Source organism: Saccostrea echinata, unplaced genomic scaffold (genome assembly GCF_033153115.1).
Source record: "Saccostrea echinata isolate AGI-Se365-2 ecotype Australia unplaced genomic scaffold, CSIRO_AGI_Sech_v1 ptg000022l, whole genome shotgun sequence".
Classification (NCBI taxonomy): domain Eukaryota; kingdom Metazoa; phylum Mollusca; class Bivalvia; order Ostreida; family Ostreidae; genus Saccostrea; species Saccostrea echinata.
Window position 1 is genome coordinate 19,366,510 of NW_026889771.1, and position 20,757 is coordinate 19,387,266.

General features: G+C 33.0%; 1 protein-coding gene across 1 annotated transcript in view; it reads left to right on the forward strand.

Moving 5' to 3' along the window:
* Positions 1–20,757, forward strand: part of LOC133191008 (protein bicaudal C homolog 1-like) — a 524,664-nt gene that overhangs the window by 355,868 nt on the left and 148,039 nt on the right. The window contains exon 11 of the mRNA XM_061326674.1: positions 12,337–12,505. Coding sequence (XP_061182658.1) covers positions 12,337–12,505 — 169 coding nt within the window. The remainder of the gene's footprint in view (positions 1–12,336; positions 12,506–20,757) is intronic.

Here is a 20,757-nt window from a genome sequence, read left to right on the forward strand (position 1 = left end):
TGCATGTTATATGAAAATCAGCATATTATATGAAAATCAGACCAAAACTGTAGGAGGGTAGCATTTTGAAAGTATTTCACAGAAATTTTTATATTTAGTAAATATGGCAGCACCGTTCATCAAAATCAAAAACCAATTTATAGAATAATATATCTTAGTGTATTTTTTGTGTGCCAGGTTATATTGAAATCAAACCAAACAGTAGGAGAAGTAGCGTTTTGAAAGTGTTTTAAAGAAATTTCTATTTTTAGTAACCATGGCAACACTGTTCATTTATATCAAAAACTGATAAATAAAATTGTGTTATCTTAAAGTAGTCTACTTGTGTGCCAAGTTATATTGAAATCAGCCCAAAACTGCAAGTGGAGTAGCATTTAGAAACATTGTTCACAGATAGACGGACAGAGAGATGGACAGACGATGGACACCTTACTATCACATAAGGTTTTCTGGTCTCTGACCACTTGAGCTAAAAACTGTATGATCTTTCTGCATGTGAATTTAAATGGTTGAGAAAGCATTTAATTAGTTTCTGACCACAATTTCATATTAAAAAAATATATTTGTATTTAAGCTGTACTTTCTTCTTTGCTCTTTACAATATCTGAAAAGTGCAAGAATCTACATTTTCTCTATAATTCACAGCATCTCATTTCAGACAATTATATCTATATAAAAAAGAATTGAGTATCTACCTTTAATAATATATGAAGTGTTGTCTAACCACATGTTCTTGATGTAAACAGATTGTAGAGGGCAGTTTATTTGTAAATACATTTTCTGTGAGTTTCTGATTGGTGGAAAATTATCTTTACTGTCTGAAATAGTGCAATAATCTACATCTTCATGATAATTTAGGGTTTCTAGTTTTATAAAATTGTTGCCATAAAAACAAATGAAAGTAAATGTTCTTGTTCATGACATATTGTAGACAATTGTATTATTTTGTAAATATCTTTTTAGATGAAGGTTATTATTGGTGGAACTTTGACATTTTTTCTCATATGCTAAGACAGAATTTTGTTTACATGTTTGTTGCTATAAATAGAAAAAGAAACCTCATTCAAATAGTGTACATTTCAGTAAATGGTAACTATTGCTTGTCATTCACATAATGGTTATAACAGTAACTGTAAGGATGCAAAGTTTTCACCCGTTATGTGTGAAATAATGCAAGAATTTACATATTCTGGATAACTCACAGCATTTTGATATTTTTTGACAATTTTGCTATTGTAAAAAATGAGAGTTCACCCCTTAAATAGTGTCAAATATTAATTGACTAACTGTTCTTGTTAATGACTTATTGCAGAGAGCAGTTTATTTTGTAATATTTTTTTTTGTGAAGCTTATTTACTAGAGAATTGTTATTTATTTTCATATATTGAGACATGCAAATTTTAAGATGTTTGATTTTATAAATAGAAATGGGAACTCCCTTCAAATACAGGGCCTTACAGTAAATGGTTACTAGAACTGTCAGTTCCTATATATGGTTAAAATGTTGTAGATAGCAAATTGTTTGTAAATATTTTTACGAAGCTTTCAGTATATGGAAAATTTTTATTTAACCTCATTTTACCTACTAAGACGTATCTAAGTTTTTTTTTGTGCTAAAAATAGAAATGGGAATCCCCTTAAAACATTTTGCATTTCAGTCATTGGTTTTTAGTACTTGTCAGTCACATAATGTTTATAATAGAGACTGAGAGTATTCAAATTTTCAATCCATAATGTCTAAAAATAAAAAAAGGTGCAAGAATCTCTATTTTCTAAATAACTCACTGCATCTATTTTTAGACAACGGTTGCTATAAAAAGAAAAAGAGAGTCCATCTTCAATATTGTGTCAATTATTAATTACCCTAATGGTTTTGTTCATGGCATATTGTAGGCAGTGGTATATTTTGTAAATATTTTTTCAGTGAAGCTTAAGACTGGTGTAAAATTGTCATTTTTCCTCATATGCTGAGATGTTTCTATTTATGGGTGTTTGTACTATAAATAGAAAAGGGAACCCCCTTCAGATAGTGTATATTTCTGTAAATGGTTTCTAGTACTTGTCAGTCACACTAGGTTTATAACAATTAGTCTGCATTTTTTCCATCCAACATTGCCTGAAAAAGTGCAAGAATCTACATTTTCTCGATAATTCAAGGAATCTATTTTAGACCATTGTTGCTATAAAAAAGAAACAAGAGTCGATCCTCAATATTGTATCAATTATTGTACAAACACATGTTCTTTTTGAAGGCATATTGTAGAAAGCTTAATATTTGTTATAACTTGTTTTATGAAGCTTCCAATTAGCATAAAACTGTCATTTTTCCTAATATTCAAAGACATATCTATATTTAGGTGCTTGATACTATAAATAGAAATGGGAATCCCCCTCAGCCATTGTCCACTCCAGCTAGTGGTGTCTAGCTACTGCCATTAACATCTTAATATTTACAATATACGTTCTTATTATCCAGCATTGGCAACTAAAACTTTGATTTTTTACGTTTTTCTAAAATATGTCTATTTATAGATACATGTAACTAAAAATAAGAGTAAAAGTCCACTGATATTTTTTCATGAGATGACACTACTAATTCTTAAGTATAAAAACACACATAAGATTTGGAAATTTTCCACAGACAATTTTTCTTATTTAGCCTTAAAGATCTCAAAAAATGCTAAATTCCCCATTTTTCAAATTTTCAGAAACCATGTCAATTTGCATGACATTTTTATTAGACTGGGAATATTTCTAGAATAAATGATTATATGCCCTGTGTACCTAAAAAGTTCAAGTTATATGATCCAAGGATTTTAGTTTGAGTGTAGTAGATACAGATAAATATCCGTTTACATTTCCTTAATTTTCATGATTTCATTTGGTCAAAAAGGGCCAAAAATGAGCAAATTCAATGGATCCGTCTCCATGGCAACCAAGTGCATGTATGGAACTTTCGACACCATATTTGCTAGTTTTTTACCAAGACACATCTGTGGTGCAACTTTCATCGAAATCCGAGACATGTCGTTTCCAAGCCCTATAGTAAAGAGCTAGGTTCATTTTATGCATAAAATGGCCCTGTCCTTATATCAATTAATTGACTATCACCCTCTGTCCCATTTCATATATCAGAATAAAGTAGAGACTTAGTGCTTTCATTTCCTATAAAAAATTTCTTTTTAAGAATCCAGGTATTGGAAAACAGGCTTTGAGAAAATGCAGTGTTCTTGAATTTTGCAGAAAACATGCGTATTTGACTACCTTCAACAAAGAATTAAAATATAAGCACAGCCCACGATCCAAAAATTAAAACGTGTTTTATGATCTTCTGAAACAGATCTTTCATTATGTAATTGCATATTTTGGATCAGAGGTTGTGCTCTATATGAAATATTGAAAAAATACTTCAACTTTTGGCAACTTTAAAGGAATTTTCACTATATAGGGAAAATGACGCATTTTATGACGTCATAATGCATCGACTAGAGAGAAAATTATGTCATGTTCAATAGATAAAGTGACACCAAAGGTCAAAGTGATAAATACTGCATTTTTAACCCAAACTGAGCAGTTTCAATTTTTCAGAAATTCTCAGGGCCAAAAGAGGCCCAAAGTGGCTGTTGCTCTTTGTTGGTGCTTACAGAGAATGCGTGTTAAATCTTTATTTAGCAACGGTAATCATGGTTTTGTACATCGCGGTAATCTTCGCAGATATATCTTATTTTCAATAGAGCTCGAGGTATCTTAACAATTAAGTTTTAACAGACTTGATATTTCTTTTTTAAAATTACTATAATGAACGAAGGTTATAAATCAACCTCTCAATCATATCTATAAAAATAATCAAAGCCATTGATAATAGGGGTGTTGAGATAATCATAACAATGGCTTTAACTGGGACATATACAGGGGTGTTTACATTGAAAATTGAACTGAAGTTTCACTGAGTTATTTAAAATCAAAATAAATTTAGTTTTATTATATTTTATTATAAATTTTTTTTTTTTTTTGAAACCGGGTGTCTGACTGATTTGATACATGTGCACTATGAATACGCAAGCACGTGGCAAAGGAATTTGTAACATCGTTGTATGGCGGATTGAATACACAGCTAAAATTAATTTTAACTCGCTTTCCAATATTATTTAATTATCAACAGATTATAAATCTAACATTTTCAACAGGTTTACATTCTTACAATAATTAACTAAGGTTTTAAATATAGCTACAGTATGTCCGAACGATAGCCATGCATATTACACTCAGCCAAATGTTGTAGCTCACAGTCGATTGATTATAATTCATTTATTGTTTTGATAATAAGCCGTGATTATGCTCTCCTGACTTACCGGTTTTTTGTATTAATAATAAACTGCGATTTGAAAATAAGATGGTTTTGAAAATAAGCCCCCACTTTCTTACCAAAACTTAAAATAAGCCGCGGCTTATTTTCAAGGTTTTAGGGTATGCTACAAATGTCATCTTTATATTTCTAACTTATGAACAGAATGATTTGGATTTTATCCTGTATGAATTTGTTTTTGTTCACATAAAAAAAAAAAAGAAGGAATTTTTGCATTTTTATACAAGTTGAAATTAGCTTTGATCTCATTGTAAACAAAACACAAAGGACTTGAACAAAAAAACGTAGGTGAAAAATCGTAAAATTTCTCAGCCCTGTACAGCCAATAACGTACTTTGTTCTTTAACTCTTTCAACACTGAGTAACTTTTATCAACCAAGCCCTGGTACACTGAGTAATTTGGGCCATCACTGAACATTTCACCTTCAATTACAAAAGATACAATAACTTCTTTATTTCTTTGAACATTTTAATAAATGACACATTATAAGAAAGGTGAGATATTTCTCTTTTATATGATATCAAATTTATATATATTCAAAATTATTTAGCAAGTCAAAACCACTAATAAAAATCATTATTACATTTTAACTGATTTTATGTAATATTTCGATAAATTTGCTGCTATGAAGTTTCAAAATCACTTATGTTCTTTCCAATGTTCAAAAGAGAAGTCTGGGGCATAGAAAACATTCTCTGTTTCGGAGCCTTCAAAGTCCGATTCCAAGTCAAGTTTCTCCGACTAGATTTCTCAACATTGTTAAAAACTCATATTTTTGTTGTTTAGAAACATCTATAATGTCTAATTCCCAGATTTTATTAAAGTTCTCATTGTCAGAAAGATGGGACATTTTGTAGTTAACCGCCATTTTGCTTTCTTCCTTGTTTTCTTTAAGATTCATCTAATTTTCCTTATTTTTCCGTGATTTTCACCATGTGGTCTGCCATATTTGTTAACGGATGTTTATATCCATCTACCTATAATTCATTACAAAAGTTCTTGTGCAGAGAATACTTTCTATTTCTAAGAATAAACGTTTACTTTCCGTTTTGTGTCTGAGAGCGATGAATCGGTCTACTGTATTCCAAAACAAAATTTTATCAGACCGATGTGGATGAATTAAAAAAAAAATGACCAAACGCATATTTATCAACCCACACTAAAAATACAGGCAATGAAAATAGATTTCTATATCTCAGCATATGTCTTTAGATATTGTCTAAATACCTGTCAAATATCTCGTTGATATCTCAATTAACAAAAAAGTTATGCCCAAAAATGATGTTTATGTTGGAAAGAAACCAGAAGAAGTCTGAATAAATGTACAAAGTTTATTAATCTACACTACAACATTCCAGAACACATCTATTAAACATATACAATAAAATGTAACACAAAATACACGTTACTTTGGCATCAGTAGGGGCAGACTCAGCCATTAATTCCAATAGCTAACAACCAGTTCAAGACAGCAGTCCAGTCGCAGGAGCCGGAAGAAAGGTACAGCTCAATTGTACCAGTCAACTCGGTGTAACTAGTGAGTCTTGAGACTAGCCCTACTTCCAGTGGATCTCAACTAGGTGTAGCAGCTGTGGAAGGCTGTGAGAAACCAGTTCCGGGCTACAAGAGCCGGAAGAGAACCATGGAAGGATGTTGATACCTTATTAACTCGGTGTAACTTCCTATGCAGTATTAGCATATTAAGAAATCGTCGTGTTGCGTTGGATATCTACATGGAGAAGTCACAAGAGCCGGAAAATAAGATATTAGTGTCAAAATAAAACAGAATTTTGGGGGAAAATTTAATTAATTGTTACAGCATTCGTAAAATTAATTAAATGGTGGCCAAAAGTCAGTTGAATAGATATAAATGTAAATACTTATGTACATTATAGATATGAGACTGAGTGCCCCAAAATGATGTCAAATTGTGTATGATAAACCAGTAATATATATAAGGCTAACATTATAACATCTATAGGTAAAGTTACAAGCTTAATTGTTTTTTTACAAGTCTGTAGTGAGATAGGAAGTAGTGTGATCAGCCTATGAATCTACAGTACTAAGGAACGCTGAGCATCTCGTAACACAGATACTGGAGTTCTAATATATCTACAATAGGCATCGGAGGCCCATCTTCCTAATGTTTTAATAATATGGTCCTCCACATGGACAGAAGCTGCAGTTGTAGCCGCACCGATTCGGAAAGAATGTCCATTATACACATCCGCATCACAGCCAATACAGTTTAACACATGCTTAAAAGCTGAAATAAATTCAACTCTTGTCAAAGGAGCACCATTTTGATTTACAAACAATGGACTTTGTGGAGAACATGACAATTTGTACCTTGCCTTTAAATATTTACAACAAACAGCGAAAGGACAAATAATATTGTCTGTAGAAAACAGTTTAATGATGACTCCTTTCCTGAATGGGTCAGTTTTAGAAATTTTGAGTTGTAAATGTACATAATCCTCAAAGATAGATAAATCACTTATACAAAGATGTATAGAAGGATCAAATACTTCTTTACATGTAAATTCTCCACATCTCAAAAAGCCAAAAAATGCAACAGTACATACAGTTTCTAACATCAAATTGTAAAAATTGTCTATCTTTCTTAAATAAAGACAAGCCCTTTTCAAAATGTCAAACGTGACTGGATACCTTAAACTGCGAGATGGTGATTGTCTTTCGATTTTGATGAATGGTGTTGCCATGGTTACTAAAAATAGAAATTTCCTTGAGATACTTTCAAAATGCTACTCCTCCTACAGTTTTGATCTGATTTCAGTATAACTTGTCACACAAGATACATAATTGTCTCTATTGTTTTTTGATTTTGTTGAATGATGTTGCCATGGTTACTAAAATCGAAATTTCTGTAAAATTCTTTCAAAAGGCTACTCCTCGTAAAGTTTTAGTCTGATGGCAATAAATCTTGCCACAAAAAGAGACTAAACCAAGGATCATTGTTCTATTTATTGCTGTTGCAAAGTTTCAAGTCCAAGTGCTACTTTTATCTTTCTTCGTTATAAGTACAAACCAGTAAAGCTACAGTCTTGTAAGAGACTTCTGGTTTTGGCATAGATAGGGAATAATTCCAGGTAAAATGCGAATTTTAAATACTTCATCTGTTTTAATTATGAAGTATTGGACTATAAATATTGCACAATTTCATTACCACTTGATGTTGCCAACATTTTATATATTTTTTTTTTGTTCTATGGTTTTAATTTTAATTTTTACTGCAGTCAGGAGTGCAACAAAACTGCTTTATAATTACCAATGCTTTTTAACTATCTTTACTAAAATATAAGTTGAAAAAAAATGTCTGATACTATTTGAAGTTCAAAACACTATGTCTATCAACAAATTATAGAAATTTTGCAATCAATTCAGGGAATAGTTTTCATCATTTCACATATATTTTTAAATACAATTTATATATGTTACACTTTGCAAATAATCATGTTTTAAGGTCTTCAAAATATGAAAACCCTGCCGTAAACGATGAAAAATATCAAAACGACAAATTGATTTACAAAGTAAGAATGGGTTATTGTGTGTTATAATTTTTAAAACAATGTTACTTAAATAAAATACATATCAGATGTCAGGAGTTCAACACAATAATGTAAAATAGGGTCACTCAAAATCTAGTATTTTTTGTAAGAGAACTTGTATATAAAAATTCTTTTTTGGCTTAGATTTAAAGAATTGACTTGAACGGACAAAAATGTGAATTTTATTGCTTCATATTTTTTTCATATTAAAACTTTTCAAACCAGAATTGAAAAAAAAATAATGTAAAGTAACAATCAAAATGCCAATTTTTTGTCACATATACAAGAGAAGATACTCAATCAAGGTCTAGATTTAATCATTTATACCCCTTTAACCATTTTGAAGCATAAAAAACTATAATTTCTTGTGATTATTTATTTTAGAAAGTCTTGTAAGGTGTAATGATATTTTCTTTTTTCAAAAGAAATCTTACCAATAAAACTTCTGAAACTTTTTAATCCAATTGTCTATTCTATTGCCACTTCAGGACTTTGAACTAGAATGCACGTGCAATATGATGATATAAGTGAAAAATATGTTATTATAAGTAGTTGAATTTTTCCAAAAAATTTCAGTTTGGTGGTCTTTTTTTTTTTTTTAATTCACCCATGTATCGGTCTACAGTGTTGAGAGGGTTAACTGCCTTTGGCGATCACACATGTGAAAAACAAGGCTGATTGCATGATAAAGACGCTCAGTCGGCATGCAGTAGTAGATCTATTAGTTTTCATAATACAATTGTATAGTAATTAATCTATTATTCTTTGTTTTTATTTATTAATAAATACACAAAAAAGAGAAATAATAATAATTATTTACATTTGCAAATATTTTTCTTAGATGAACCTATGGAAGAGAAAATATGTTCAATTCTGTATGAACTTATTAGGGGGTCAGAGGTCATGGCGTAACCGAATCACACAGCGAGACGATATCTTGTCTACATATTTCTGTCACAGTGACACTTCTAAGCCGTTAAAGCGATGAAAAAGATAAAATATTTGAAACATATTTATTTTTGCGTTCAACAAATGATCATTAGATCTTTCTTCGGTGTGAAGAATGTTTCTAATTAGCCTAAAATCACGCTTACCTTTTTAACCCGAAATTCCTTTGAAGGTATGTAAACTGAAGACGATAGCACCGCTTTTGACTCCATATATAAAGAACTCATACAATAATAATAAGATTATTCCCAGTAGCGATCATTGTTTTTTTTCATTATGAACAGATATTTCCTGAACTGGACTGCTGAACATCAATGTAAGTATTCAAATGTTGGAGCGAGGCGAACTCTCAAGATCAAACAGCTTCTAGGTCATTGCGCGTCACAACATAGCAATACGACGGGCCGTTCATGTAATAAATGCAGTTCTTTTCAGAATATTCGTCTCAAATGTAAATAAAAGTAAAAAACAACAATGTTAAAAAGTTCACTGGGAAATGAACTTGGTTGGTATGTGATCAAATCTTCTGAGAAGCCCTTCGGGCTTCACAGGATTTGATCACGTGACCAACCAAGTTCATTTCCCAGAGAACTTTTTAACATTGTTGTTTATTTCTTAAGTAATTTGAACATGAACTTTGAAGAGAATGTAGCAAATCTGCTACTTTGATAAGGCTCTGAGAATATGGAGAGATGAAAAGAGAAAAATGTTTTAATCTTAAGTGTAAATATTATGTAAATGAACTATACAAGAAATGAAATAACTGATAAACCTAAGTCTGTCAGTTGAAAACTTTAGATTGACAATGTACATATAATTTTGTTTTCCAGGTAGACATTTTTATAAATATGCCTTGCAATTGAAAAATATAAAATAATTATTTTTTTTTAAATATACAAAAACTCTCTTTCAGTATTCTTAGGATATAAATTTATTCAAGGTATATACATTAACATGTATTTAATTTTTTAAAGTTTAAATAATGATCAATGTGCACTAAGAAGTCTCCATAGAATTTAAAACTTCTCCCTAAATTTCTCTGAGGGAGAAGTGATGTCTCCCTAAATTTTGGGTCTAGGTTATTATGGTCCCTGAGTTTACAAATTTGTTTTTCTGTATTTACCAGTTTAAGAAACTTGTTAATAATTTTTTTTTAAATTTTTAAAATTATTGTATATTAATCTTTAGTCACTGATGGAGTTGTGGCAGAAGCATTTATTTCCATAAAGGTGTTATAAGTGAAATTTCCTTTAGAAAAGGAGTAACAGCAATTAAAACAGAATGCTGCGTTTCAAATGTAATCAGTGGCATTTCCATAATTTTTAAAATTGTTATTACATGTATATAAGTTTTTGTTGTCCCCTCATTACATTTATGCAAGGTATTTTGATAGTTGTATCCATAATTTTCCTTCGATTTTGCAGCTTTAGATTTTGAATTGCTGGACTAAATCCATCACTAAAATCATGGATCCCCTAGTCCACTGTCTTTTTGATAAGTCAGATTTTAGAATGCTGTATAATGGCCTTTCTTTAAATAAGACATTTTCCTACACGGCTGCTTCGGACAGGCATAACTGATGGACTCATAAAGTGATGATTGAAGTGGGTATGATGTACTTGGATTTGGGGTAATTTAAAGTGAAAGAATTAAAATCAGTTTAGAAATTCAATTTTTGCTTAAAAAAAAATAAAGTGAATGAAAACAATGGTTTGAATTCCATTTTGCACTTCATTGGTATTACACATTTTAGAAGCACAATTAATGTATTTGGAGAAAATGACATTGCATGGAAATAGTTTCAAGCAAATGCACAAAAAGTCTATTTACAATAATCATGGGATTGATTTCTTTTTGAAAGCATAAACATGTAGTAAAGCAATATTTTAGGAAAAGGGCTAGATATATTTTGATATGACTGTCTTGAAATGCGGAGAATTAGCTCAAAAATTTTGTACATTTTTGTTCTCAGAAAGAATGCATTGAACTTTAGTTATCAGGCCCTGAGGCCATAAAACTTAGATGAACTCACTCTTGATCTCAGTCTCACTTTTCCTCTAATAATTCCTTTTGTAAAAGTGAGACTGGGATAAAAAATGAGCTCGTCTAAGTTCTATGGCCCCGGATCCCTTAGCACACTTGTCCCTGGAGCCAGATCTGAAGGTATTTTGAGTCTACGATGCTTCATATGATTAAATAAAATAAATTATACTAGTGCAATTTTTAAAAATAAATTGGGAGTGGCGGAAGAGGGTTGAAATATTGGGAGATTTTGTCTCCCGCCGGAAGAATCACATGTATGTGTACACCATGTGCAATCTAATAATGATACCAGTAAAACTTACAAGTACTCATAGGGTGACGCAGTTAAGTCCAACACCAGGCGTGGGTCCAAAAAGGTGTACAAGTATAAAATTTATGTTATACTACAATGCTTTTTTACATAACTTTGTGTTATCTGTTGCAAATATGGCAGGAAAACAGATGAAATGTGGGTGGGGGGTAATTGATTTTGAAAAGTTGATTGGGTGTGGGTTTGGAATGGGTTTTTTCTATCCAAATACCGATAAAAGTTTGCACAATTCAATCATTTCTGAAAGTTGTCATTTTGGCATCTAAAACTTTTTAAAGTTCATAAAAAAAATGCTATGATCTAAAATAATAATGTTTGGGGTTTTTTTTAACAATAGCAAGTTCCAATTATAGTCCAAAAATTTAACCCCTTCTTTATTATTATTTTTTTAATTTTTCATAAATTCTCTTTTAAACAGAATTTTCATTAAATTTTGTAATTTCAGACTGCTAATGAATTTAGTGTATGAAATACTTACATAAGAGGCCCATGGGCCACATATTCACCTGAGCATTCTATGTTTGCTTTGACAAAATACATGTATATATTTTCTACAAATTAGAGAATTATTGTGGCTTCTTGCATGGTTACCCAAATATGAAGAAGTGTGCATTTAGAGGCAAACACCTTAGTGTGGGTGTTACTATCTTTTGACAGCATCTAGTTTATGCACTTGGATTTATGTGATTTTTTTTTTCTTGAAACAAACATTTTTGTGATTCTATGTTGAAATAGTAAAACTCAAAACCAGACACTGAGACAAAGGACCTGAGGCAATGTATCTCGTTCAGGTCCAGTGGTTCTATGCCTTTAGCATAGACTGAGATTATTTGAGACATTAATGTCACAGTCAGCTCCATTTTAAATTCTATCACTTTTCATCAAATCTTTATAGCTTCCATTCTAAAAGGTGTAGGATCATCAGACTCTGTTAGCTGATATGCCTTTAGACCTCAGGATTTTTTTATGCAAAAGTTTATGAATATTACTATAACTATATATATAATTCTTTGAAAGTAATTGGTAAGGATTTTAAAATTAACTAAATTAAACCCATTCTGAAAATAGATCTGATCTCATATTTTTTTCTTTATTGTAGTCTGTGATAGTTAAAAGTATTGAACGTAATTCTGCAAATATGTATATGGCACGCTCACATCTATTGGGATTGAAGAAAGAAGAAAAAAATTTCCCAGACAATTGTGATAAGAAGCTTGAAGAATCCAATTACTTAACCTGTGATGAAGATGTGACATTGTCCACAATAGGTAAATGAAGGGTGTATTTATTTACCATTCAGTACTAGTTGCTTTATGTACAATGACACATTTGAGACAGGAATGGACAAGAATCTGAAGTGAGAGAAAGAACTCGACCCACAATGTGCCATTTTTGGCCTAGCAAAAAGCTAAGTACGTTACATATTATTCGAAGGCCCACATTTTTTCGTATTTTGATATACACGTTTGCAAAAATATAACTACAGTACGGTCTCGTTATTACGGTGACAGTTTTGTAAGATAGAACGCTTATTATGTTGTAAATTCAAAGCACAAAACCATTTCTAAACAAATCTATACAAAATAGGACTGTTTATTACGATGTCCGAAAATGCTGGGACTCGGTATTATGATGTAAAAATTCTGTCCAAAAAATTTTTACTCCGTGTTTATTCAGTGCTGATCAATGGTAGGCACTTAAGGAGACGCTAAATAAACATTGAAACACCTGTGCTCAGACAGAGTGTTAACCTACATACCCATTAGGTGATTAGTGACGCTTGACTGCACACACCTGTTCTAGCGAGATCAGCAGAACTGGAGACATCATGTCAAAGCCATTGTTAAACAATTAAACTGTTTATTTATAAATCTACTCTCTAGTTTATCTATCTGTGTAAAGTTTATTTTATCTTTTTTACTTTGGTTAATAAATAAAATTAATTTATTAAATAAAAGGTTACATTTAATCTTGTGTATTACGTTGTGTAATTTCGTTTGCAATTAAACTGCGGTAATGGACAGCTTGGGTATCAAACATAATTTTGGCCAAATTTGAACTTCACTTACATTTTAACAGCTTGGATTGTGGCTTGGACTACCTCACAGGTGTCAGCATAAATTCAAATCAATAATTGATGAATTGCTAATTGAACTCTGTTTAGTAATTTAAAAAATCAAATTTATTTTGACATATATGTTGTCAAATTCCGTCCATAAACATGCCAGTCACACTGCTCTCTTTCATCAGTTGTTCACAGCTGCTCTAAGCTCATTGAAAACCCAAAAACTCGCTAAAAATTGTTGTTATGTAGTAACGACTATAAATTGAAAACAAAGATGGCGTATTGAAATTTATACAAACGCATTATCTAGAGAGTCAGAAATGAAAGTAAAAGTAAAAGGAAATGGCGGTAGATAAATGAAGATCGTCGATGTTTTTATGAGAAATATGCATATTTCTTTTAAAATGAAGGAAACGGAAATATCATCATGAAGATATCTATTCAAGATAAGTTGTTAATAAATTATATATGTGTTAGTGTTTTAATAAAGAATTGGAACAGAAGAAGGGAACAAAAGGGCCAAAATACACCTTCCACAAAAATAACAAGCTTTCAAAACGATGTTTTAATGGATTTTATTGGGAACCTTTATTACATTACCCGCTGTATTACAATATTTTCCCGTGACAAAATGAACATCATAATAACGAGTCTGCACTGTACTATGAATGTGTAGAAGAAGATTGGTAGGTTTGATATATGCAAAACAAAAATTCGCAAGTACGTTGATTAGAGGTATTCACAGGATTTAAACATCTGTTCTTTCCGGAAATTGCTATTTTTTCCACTATTTATACAACAAATTCCCAAAATTGAAGTAGTGCACACCCCTCAAGCAAAATAAAACAATAATTTGATGAAAGACAAGCAAGAATAATGGTAAAAATTTGCTCGAGGAATGTGTAGTTTGCAGATAATTTTGATATTTCATGACTATTTCCGGTGGCGGATACCGAGTTGGTCGAGAGGCAAATTCTTATCTAGGAGTAATATTAACGGTGTATTTCATGTAATAATGTTAAAAAATAAATTTATCACTGATTGACCATATTCATATTGCTCACACAAATATATTTGTCATGAAAATAGTATAAAAACTAAAAAAAATGTTTTATAGAAATGAAAAATTATAATATTATTTCATTATACAAATGAGCCTTACATTTGACAAATGTTGCCAGCAAGAAGGGAAGAGATCAATTTAATATACTAAAGCAATAAAATAAAAATGTTCAGCTGACAAATGAAATCGCTAAAAGTATTATTGCAGAAAAGAAAATGCTTAAATCCTAGCCTTTATTTTATTTTGCTACTGAAATGGCCTAGCTGATGTCTGCATCTATGTAAATAAATTACGCAATAAACTCAAAGATGACGTCACAACAAGTCCCCTTGCAACACATTTTTTTTTTTGGAAGAAGGGGGGGGGGATAAATTCCCTATCTTCTGCATACTGTTGGTCAGGACTGATCAGATTAATTAATAGTCTGAAGTCTTTTATTTTCAATCATTTATACAAGTGCACGGTAAATGTTTCAATATATTTTCAGATTTTATAATTCCAAGCACAATATAAGCGTGTTGCATCTGCATAAGTTTATATTGTAGAAATTGCCGATAATATTATGCAAAAAAAAACAAAGCCTCATATTTCACCTAGTAAAATTTATTTTTTACCCATATATTCTACTTTAGATCATTCCACATTTACTAGAGTTGTAATTTCTTATCTGTCGAGGATCTAGTGAAGTTAAAAGAAGACTGGAATGAAAAGGCGACAGAAAGGTCCAAAAAGAATTTCAATCAAAAATAATAATAATAAAAAGCTGTGTTGGATGAAGGGTTCACTTTTCAGCAAGGTTACCTGTCACTAAATTCTTTCACCCATTACGGTCAGCGGTGTATGTGTATGACACAATTTAATACAAGTACTGTGGAACAGATTATCTGTCAGTGTGGACAAGTCTGAAATCAAGTAATTTATCAGGCACGAAGAATCAAGGGAGCAGGGCCCCTTCCCACTTTTTTCCAAACTTTGAAAATGTTCATTGAACAATTGAAATAAACATACTATTAAATATGCGTTACATATCTCTCTCTCCCTCCCCCTCGATCTCCCTCTCTCTCTCGTTTTAAAATCATATAAATTACAATAATCTTTCATTTGTATGTATATTGTCGGACCCAAAAACCAAACTGTTTGTCTGAGGCCTTTATTTAACTGATCGATAGATCGACAAAATGAATTTTGCCCGAGAAGATTAGTCAATAAATGTTTTGTTATACCTTTATATCTTGTGCTGGCTTCCATGATGTAAATTTATATAATAAAACCATACTGTGGTTAAACTTGGTCAATTTCATCACTGTCGAACACCAACAAATGCAAATGAGATTTAGGTGATCCCGCCCACAATTTTGACGTAAGCAGTCCAGTTTCTCATAAACAGGTCAAATATCTTATTCTGCAGCCAAACATCGATTTTTTAGGTCACCCGAGTCACTCAGGTGACCTATTGCTATCCGTTTTTGTCCGGCGTCGTGCCATGTGCATTAACATTTGAACAATTTTAGCTTCTTCTCTGAAACTGTTTAACCATTTTCAACCAAATTTGGCATATAGCATCTATGGGTGAAGGGGAACAAAGATTGTGAATTTCATGATCCCCCTCCCCCTGGGGCCTGAGGGGTGGGGCTAAAACCACCAAAATTAATGCAATCTTTAAAAATCTCTTCTTTACTCCTGGACATCAAGCAGTCAAACTGCTTGATTGTAATAAGCATTGAGCCCTCTACCAAAATTGTGAAATTCATGGCCCCAGGGTCAGGGGTTCTGGTGCTAGGGTGGGGCTATATCGATCATATAGTGAAAGTGCATTATTCATTTGAAAAAATTCTTCTCTGCTCCTGCAGGGTATTAAATAAAGTAAATAAGTAATAGTTATGATGAGCAAGAGTGCCTCTTCCAAAATTGTGAATTTCATGGCCCCTGGGTCAGGGGTTCTGGTGTTAGGGCAGGGCTCTATTGACTATATGGTGAAATTGCATTCTACCTCTCTGCTTCTAGGTATTAAATAAAGTAACTAAGTACATAGTTATGATAAGCAAGAGTGCCTCTTCCGAAATTGTGAATTTCATGGCCCCAGGGTCAGGGGTTCAGGTGTTAGGACGGGACTCTATTGATTATATAGTGAAAATGCATTAATTCTTTGAAAATCCTCTGCTCCTGGGTATTAAATAAAGTAACTAAGTACATAGTTATGATGAGCAAGAGTGCCTCTTCCAAAATTGTGAATTTCATGGCCCCAGGGTCAAGGCTTCTGAAACGTCACACATCAACAAAATAAATATTTTTAGGTCACCTGAGTCACTCAGGTGACCTATTGCTATCCGTTTTTGTCCATCGGCGTGCGATGTGCGTTAACATTTGAACATTTTTAGCTTCTTCTCTGAAACCGCTCAACCAATTTCAACTAAATTTGGCATATAGCATCTATGGGTGAAGGGGAACAAAAATTATGAATTTCATGGTCCCTGCCCCCCTGGGGCCTGAGGGGTGGGGCTAAAACCACCAAAATTAATGCAATCTTTAAAAATCTTCTTCTTTACTCCTGGACATCAAGCAGCCAAACTGTTGGCATCATTGTAATAAGCATTGAGTCCTCTACCAAAATTGTGAAATTCATGGCCCCAGGGTCAGGGGTTCTGGTGCTAGGCGGGGCTATATAGATCACATAGTGAAAGTGCATTATTTCTTTGAAAATCTTCTTCTCTGCTCCTTGGTATTAAATAAACTAACTAAGTATATAGTTATGATGAGTAAGAGTGCCTCTTCCAAAATTGTGAATTTCATGGCCCCTGGGTCAGGGGTTCTGGTGTTAGGGCGGGACTCTATTGATTATATAGTGAAAATGCATTAATCCTTTGAAAATCTTCTTCTCTGCTCCTGGGTATTAAATTCAGTAACTAAGTACATAGTTATGATGAGCAAGAGTGCCTCTTTCAAAATTGTGAATTTCATGGCCCCTGGGTCAGGGGTTCTGGTGTTAGGGTGGGGCTCTATTGATTATATAGTGAAAATGCATTAATTCTTTGAAAATCTTCTTCTCTACTCCTGGGTATTATTGAAACACATTAAATACATAGTTATGATAATCAAGGATGCCTCTTTCAAAATTGTGAAATTCGTGGCCCCTGGATCAGGGGTTCTGGTGTTAGGGCGGGGCTCTATTGATTATGAAGTGAAAATTTTTTAATTCTTTAAAAATCTTTTTCTCTGCACCTGGGTATTATTTAAACAAACTAAGTACATTGTTATGATAAGCAAGGATGCCTCTTCCAAAATTGTGAAATTCATGGCCCCGGGGACAGGAGTTTTGGTGCTAGGGCGGGGCTATATAGATCCTATAGTGAAGGTGAATTATTTCTTTGAAAATCTTCTTCTCTGCCCCTGGGTATTGCTTAAACAGACTAAAGTACATTGTTATGATACACAAGGATGCCTCTTCCAAAATTGTAAATTTTATGACCCCGGGTTTCAGGGTTCTGGTGAGGGGGGGGGGGGGGGGAGGGCTTCTATTGATTATAAAGTGAAAAAGCAAAATTTCTTTGCAAAGAAGCTAAGTGTATAATTATGATGAGCAAGTGTGCTTCTTCCAGAGTAGTGAATTTCATGACCCCTGGGTCAGATGTGCTGGTGTGAGGGTGGGGCTCTTGATAATTTAGTGAAAATGCATTAATTCCTTGCTCCTTAGTGTTAAGCAGATAAACAAAGTGATGATGAGCAAACATATGGTCCCAGGGTCAGAAGCTCTGGTGTTTTGGGGTGGGGGGTTGGGGGTTGGGGCTCTATTGATAATATAGTGAATCTGTAGTAAAAATGCATTATTTATTTAAAAATCTTCTCTGCACCTGGGCATATCTGAGGCAAACAGAGTAAAAGTTTTTATAAGGAAGGAAATTTTTACCAGATTTTTGAACATCTGGACCATTTGGTCAAGTGTTCTGGTCCTGGCCAGGGCTCTATTAGTTTGTATTCTACTGAGAGGAGTTATTCCCCTTTGCCATTTACTTTTGATAATTTATCACTGTAAATAATGTACTTGAAAGGTAAATAGAACAAGAGAATTATGCAAAAACTTTTATTGTATAATACAAAAAGTACTTTCATAGTTTTAATGATCAGATAGACTTGTAAGTAGTAGATAAATAAAATGAGACAAAAATAACTTGTCTTATTAAATATTCATCAAAGACCAAGAGATGCCAATGTAAGAGATTTCAACAAAGGATTAAAATAGTACAGAAGCATTGATAATTTGTTAATATACTGTATAGTGATAGTGATAAATGGGGAACAGATTAGAACCTAATTTATGAACTGTTAATGAATATTAAGACCAATTATTTTGTTGATCATGATCACCCTATTTTTCTTGCTTTTGGGCAACAAAGCTTCACCTTTCAGTTCATTTTATACTCTATGCATCCTTGAAATTGTTGTATCATACTCAGGTGACCATTAAGGCCCTTGGGCCTCTTGTTATATAAGAAAATATGTTCTTTTATAAAATCTCTTGAAAGTAATATAATGAACTTTCCAACAACCCTCGTATTTGGGTACAGCCCACTAATTGTTTTCCCATAGGTGGCAATGTTTAAGTTTCTTCACATAGCAATGTCCCTAATTTTCGTTCAGCATTGAGTGACCCCTCAAATCAAAGCACATCAAGTTGTCTTTCCTTGGTTAAAATCTCGAGGTGGCATGTCAGATTCGTTTTCCGGCAAAATGCGTCTGTCTGCGTTAACCTCTGAAAATGAAAGTGAAAGTAGGGGAATTCAAGACTTCTCACTGGTGCTATAATACATAAAATAATTCTGCTGATCTTCTTGATAAATTACATCTGCCAAGCTTTTTTGCAAGGGAACATACTCTTTATCAACAAGTATGAGGCTCAGTTTAATACATTATCACAGTTTTTAGCTCACCTGAGCCAAAGGCTCAAGTGAGCTTTTCTGATCGAAATTTGTCCGTTGTCTGTCGTCGTTGTCGTTGGCGATGGCGTTGTCGTAAACTTTTCACATTTTCATCTTCTTCTCCAGAACTACTGGGCCAATTTCAATCAAACTTGGCACAAAGTATCCTTGGGTAAAGGGGATTCAAGTTTGTTCAAATGAAGGGCCATGCCCCCCTCCAAGGGGAGATAATTACGAAATATCAAAAAATTAATGGCATTATTGAAAAATCTTCTTCTCAAGAACCAATGGGCCAGGAAAGATGAAACTCATGTGGAATTATTGTCAGGTAAGGTAGACTCAAATTTGTTCAAATCATGACCCCCGAGGGTAGGGTGGGGCCACAATGGACGATCAACGTTTTACATAGAAATATATAGGAAAAATCTTCTTCTCAAGAACAGCAAAGCTATGATTGGTCATATTTATATGGAGGCATCCTCAGGTGGAATAGATTCAAATTTGTTCAAATCATGACCCCCGGGGGTAGGGCTGGGCCACAATGGATGATCAAATTTTTACATAGAAATATATAGGAAAAATCTTCAAAAATCTTCTTCTCAAGAACAGCAAAGCAATGATTGGTAATATTTAAATGGAAGCATCCTCAGGTAGTGTAGATTCAATTTTGTTCAAATCATGACCCCCAGGGGTAGGGTGGGGCCACAATGGACGATCAAAGTTTTACATAGGTGTATTTAGGGAAAATTTTCAAAAATCTTCTTCTCAAGAACAGCAAAGATATGATTGGTCATATTTATTTGGAAGCATCCTCAGGTGATGTGGGTTCAAGTTTGTTCAAGTCATGACCCCCGGGGGTAGGGTTGGGCCACAATGGAAGATTTAAGTTTTAATTAACATAGGAGTATATAGGAAAAATCTTCTAAAATCTTCTCAAGAACAGCAAAGCTATGATTGGTAATATTTATATGGAAGCATCTGCAGGTGGTGTAGATTCAAATTTGTTCAAATCATGACCCCCAGGGGTTGGGTGGGGCCACAATGGACGATCAAAATTTAACATAGGAGTATATATATAGGAAAAATCTTCAAAAATCTTCTTCACAAGAACAGCAAACTTATGATTGGTCATATTTATTTGGAAGCATCCTCAGGTAGTGTAGATTCAAGTTTGTTCAAATCATGACCCCCGGGGGTAGTGTGGGGCCACAATGGACGATCAAAGTTTTTCATAGGGATATATAGGAAAAATCTTCTTCTCAGGAACAGCAAAGCTATGATTGGTCATATTTATATGGAAGCGTCCTTAGGTGGTGTAGGTTCAAGTTTGTTCAAATCTTGACCTCCAGGGGTAGGGTGGGGCCACAATGAAAGTTCAAACTTGTAGAGAAAAAAAGTCACAGTTAGTCAAAAAATCATGTAAGCATCCTTAGTTAGTGTAGATTTAATTTTGTTCAAATCATACCCCCCTCCCACTCC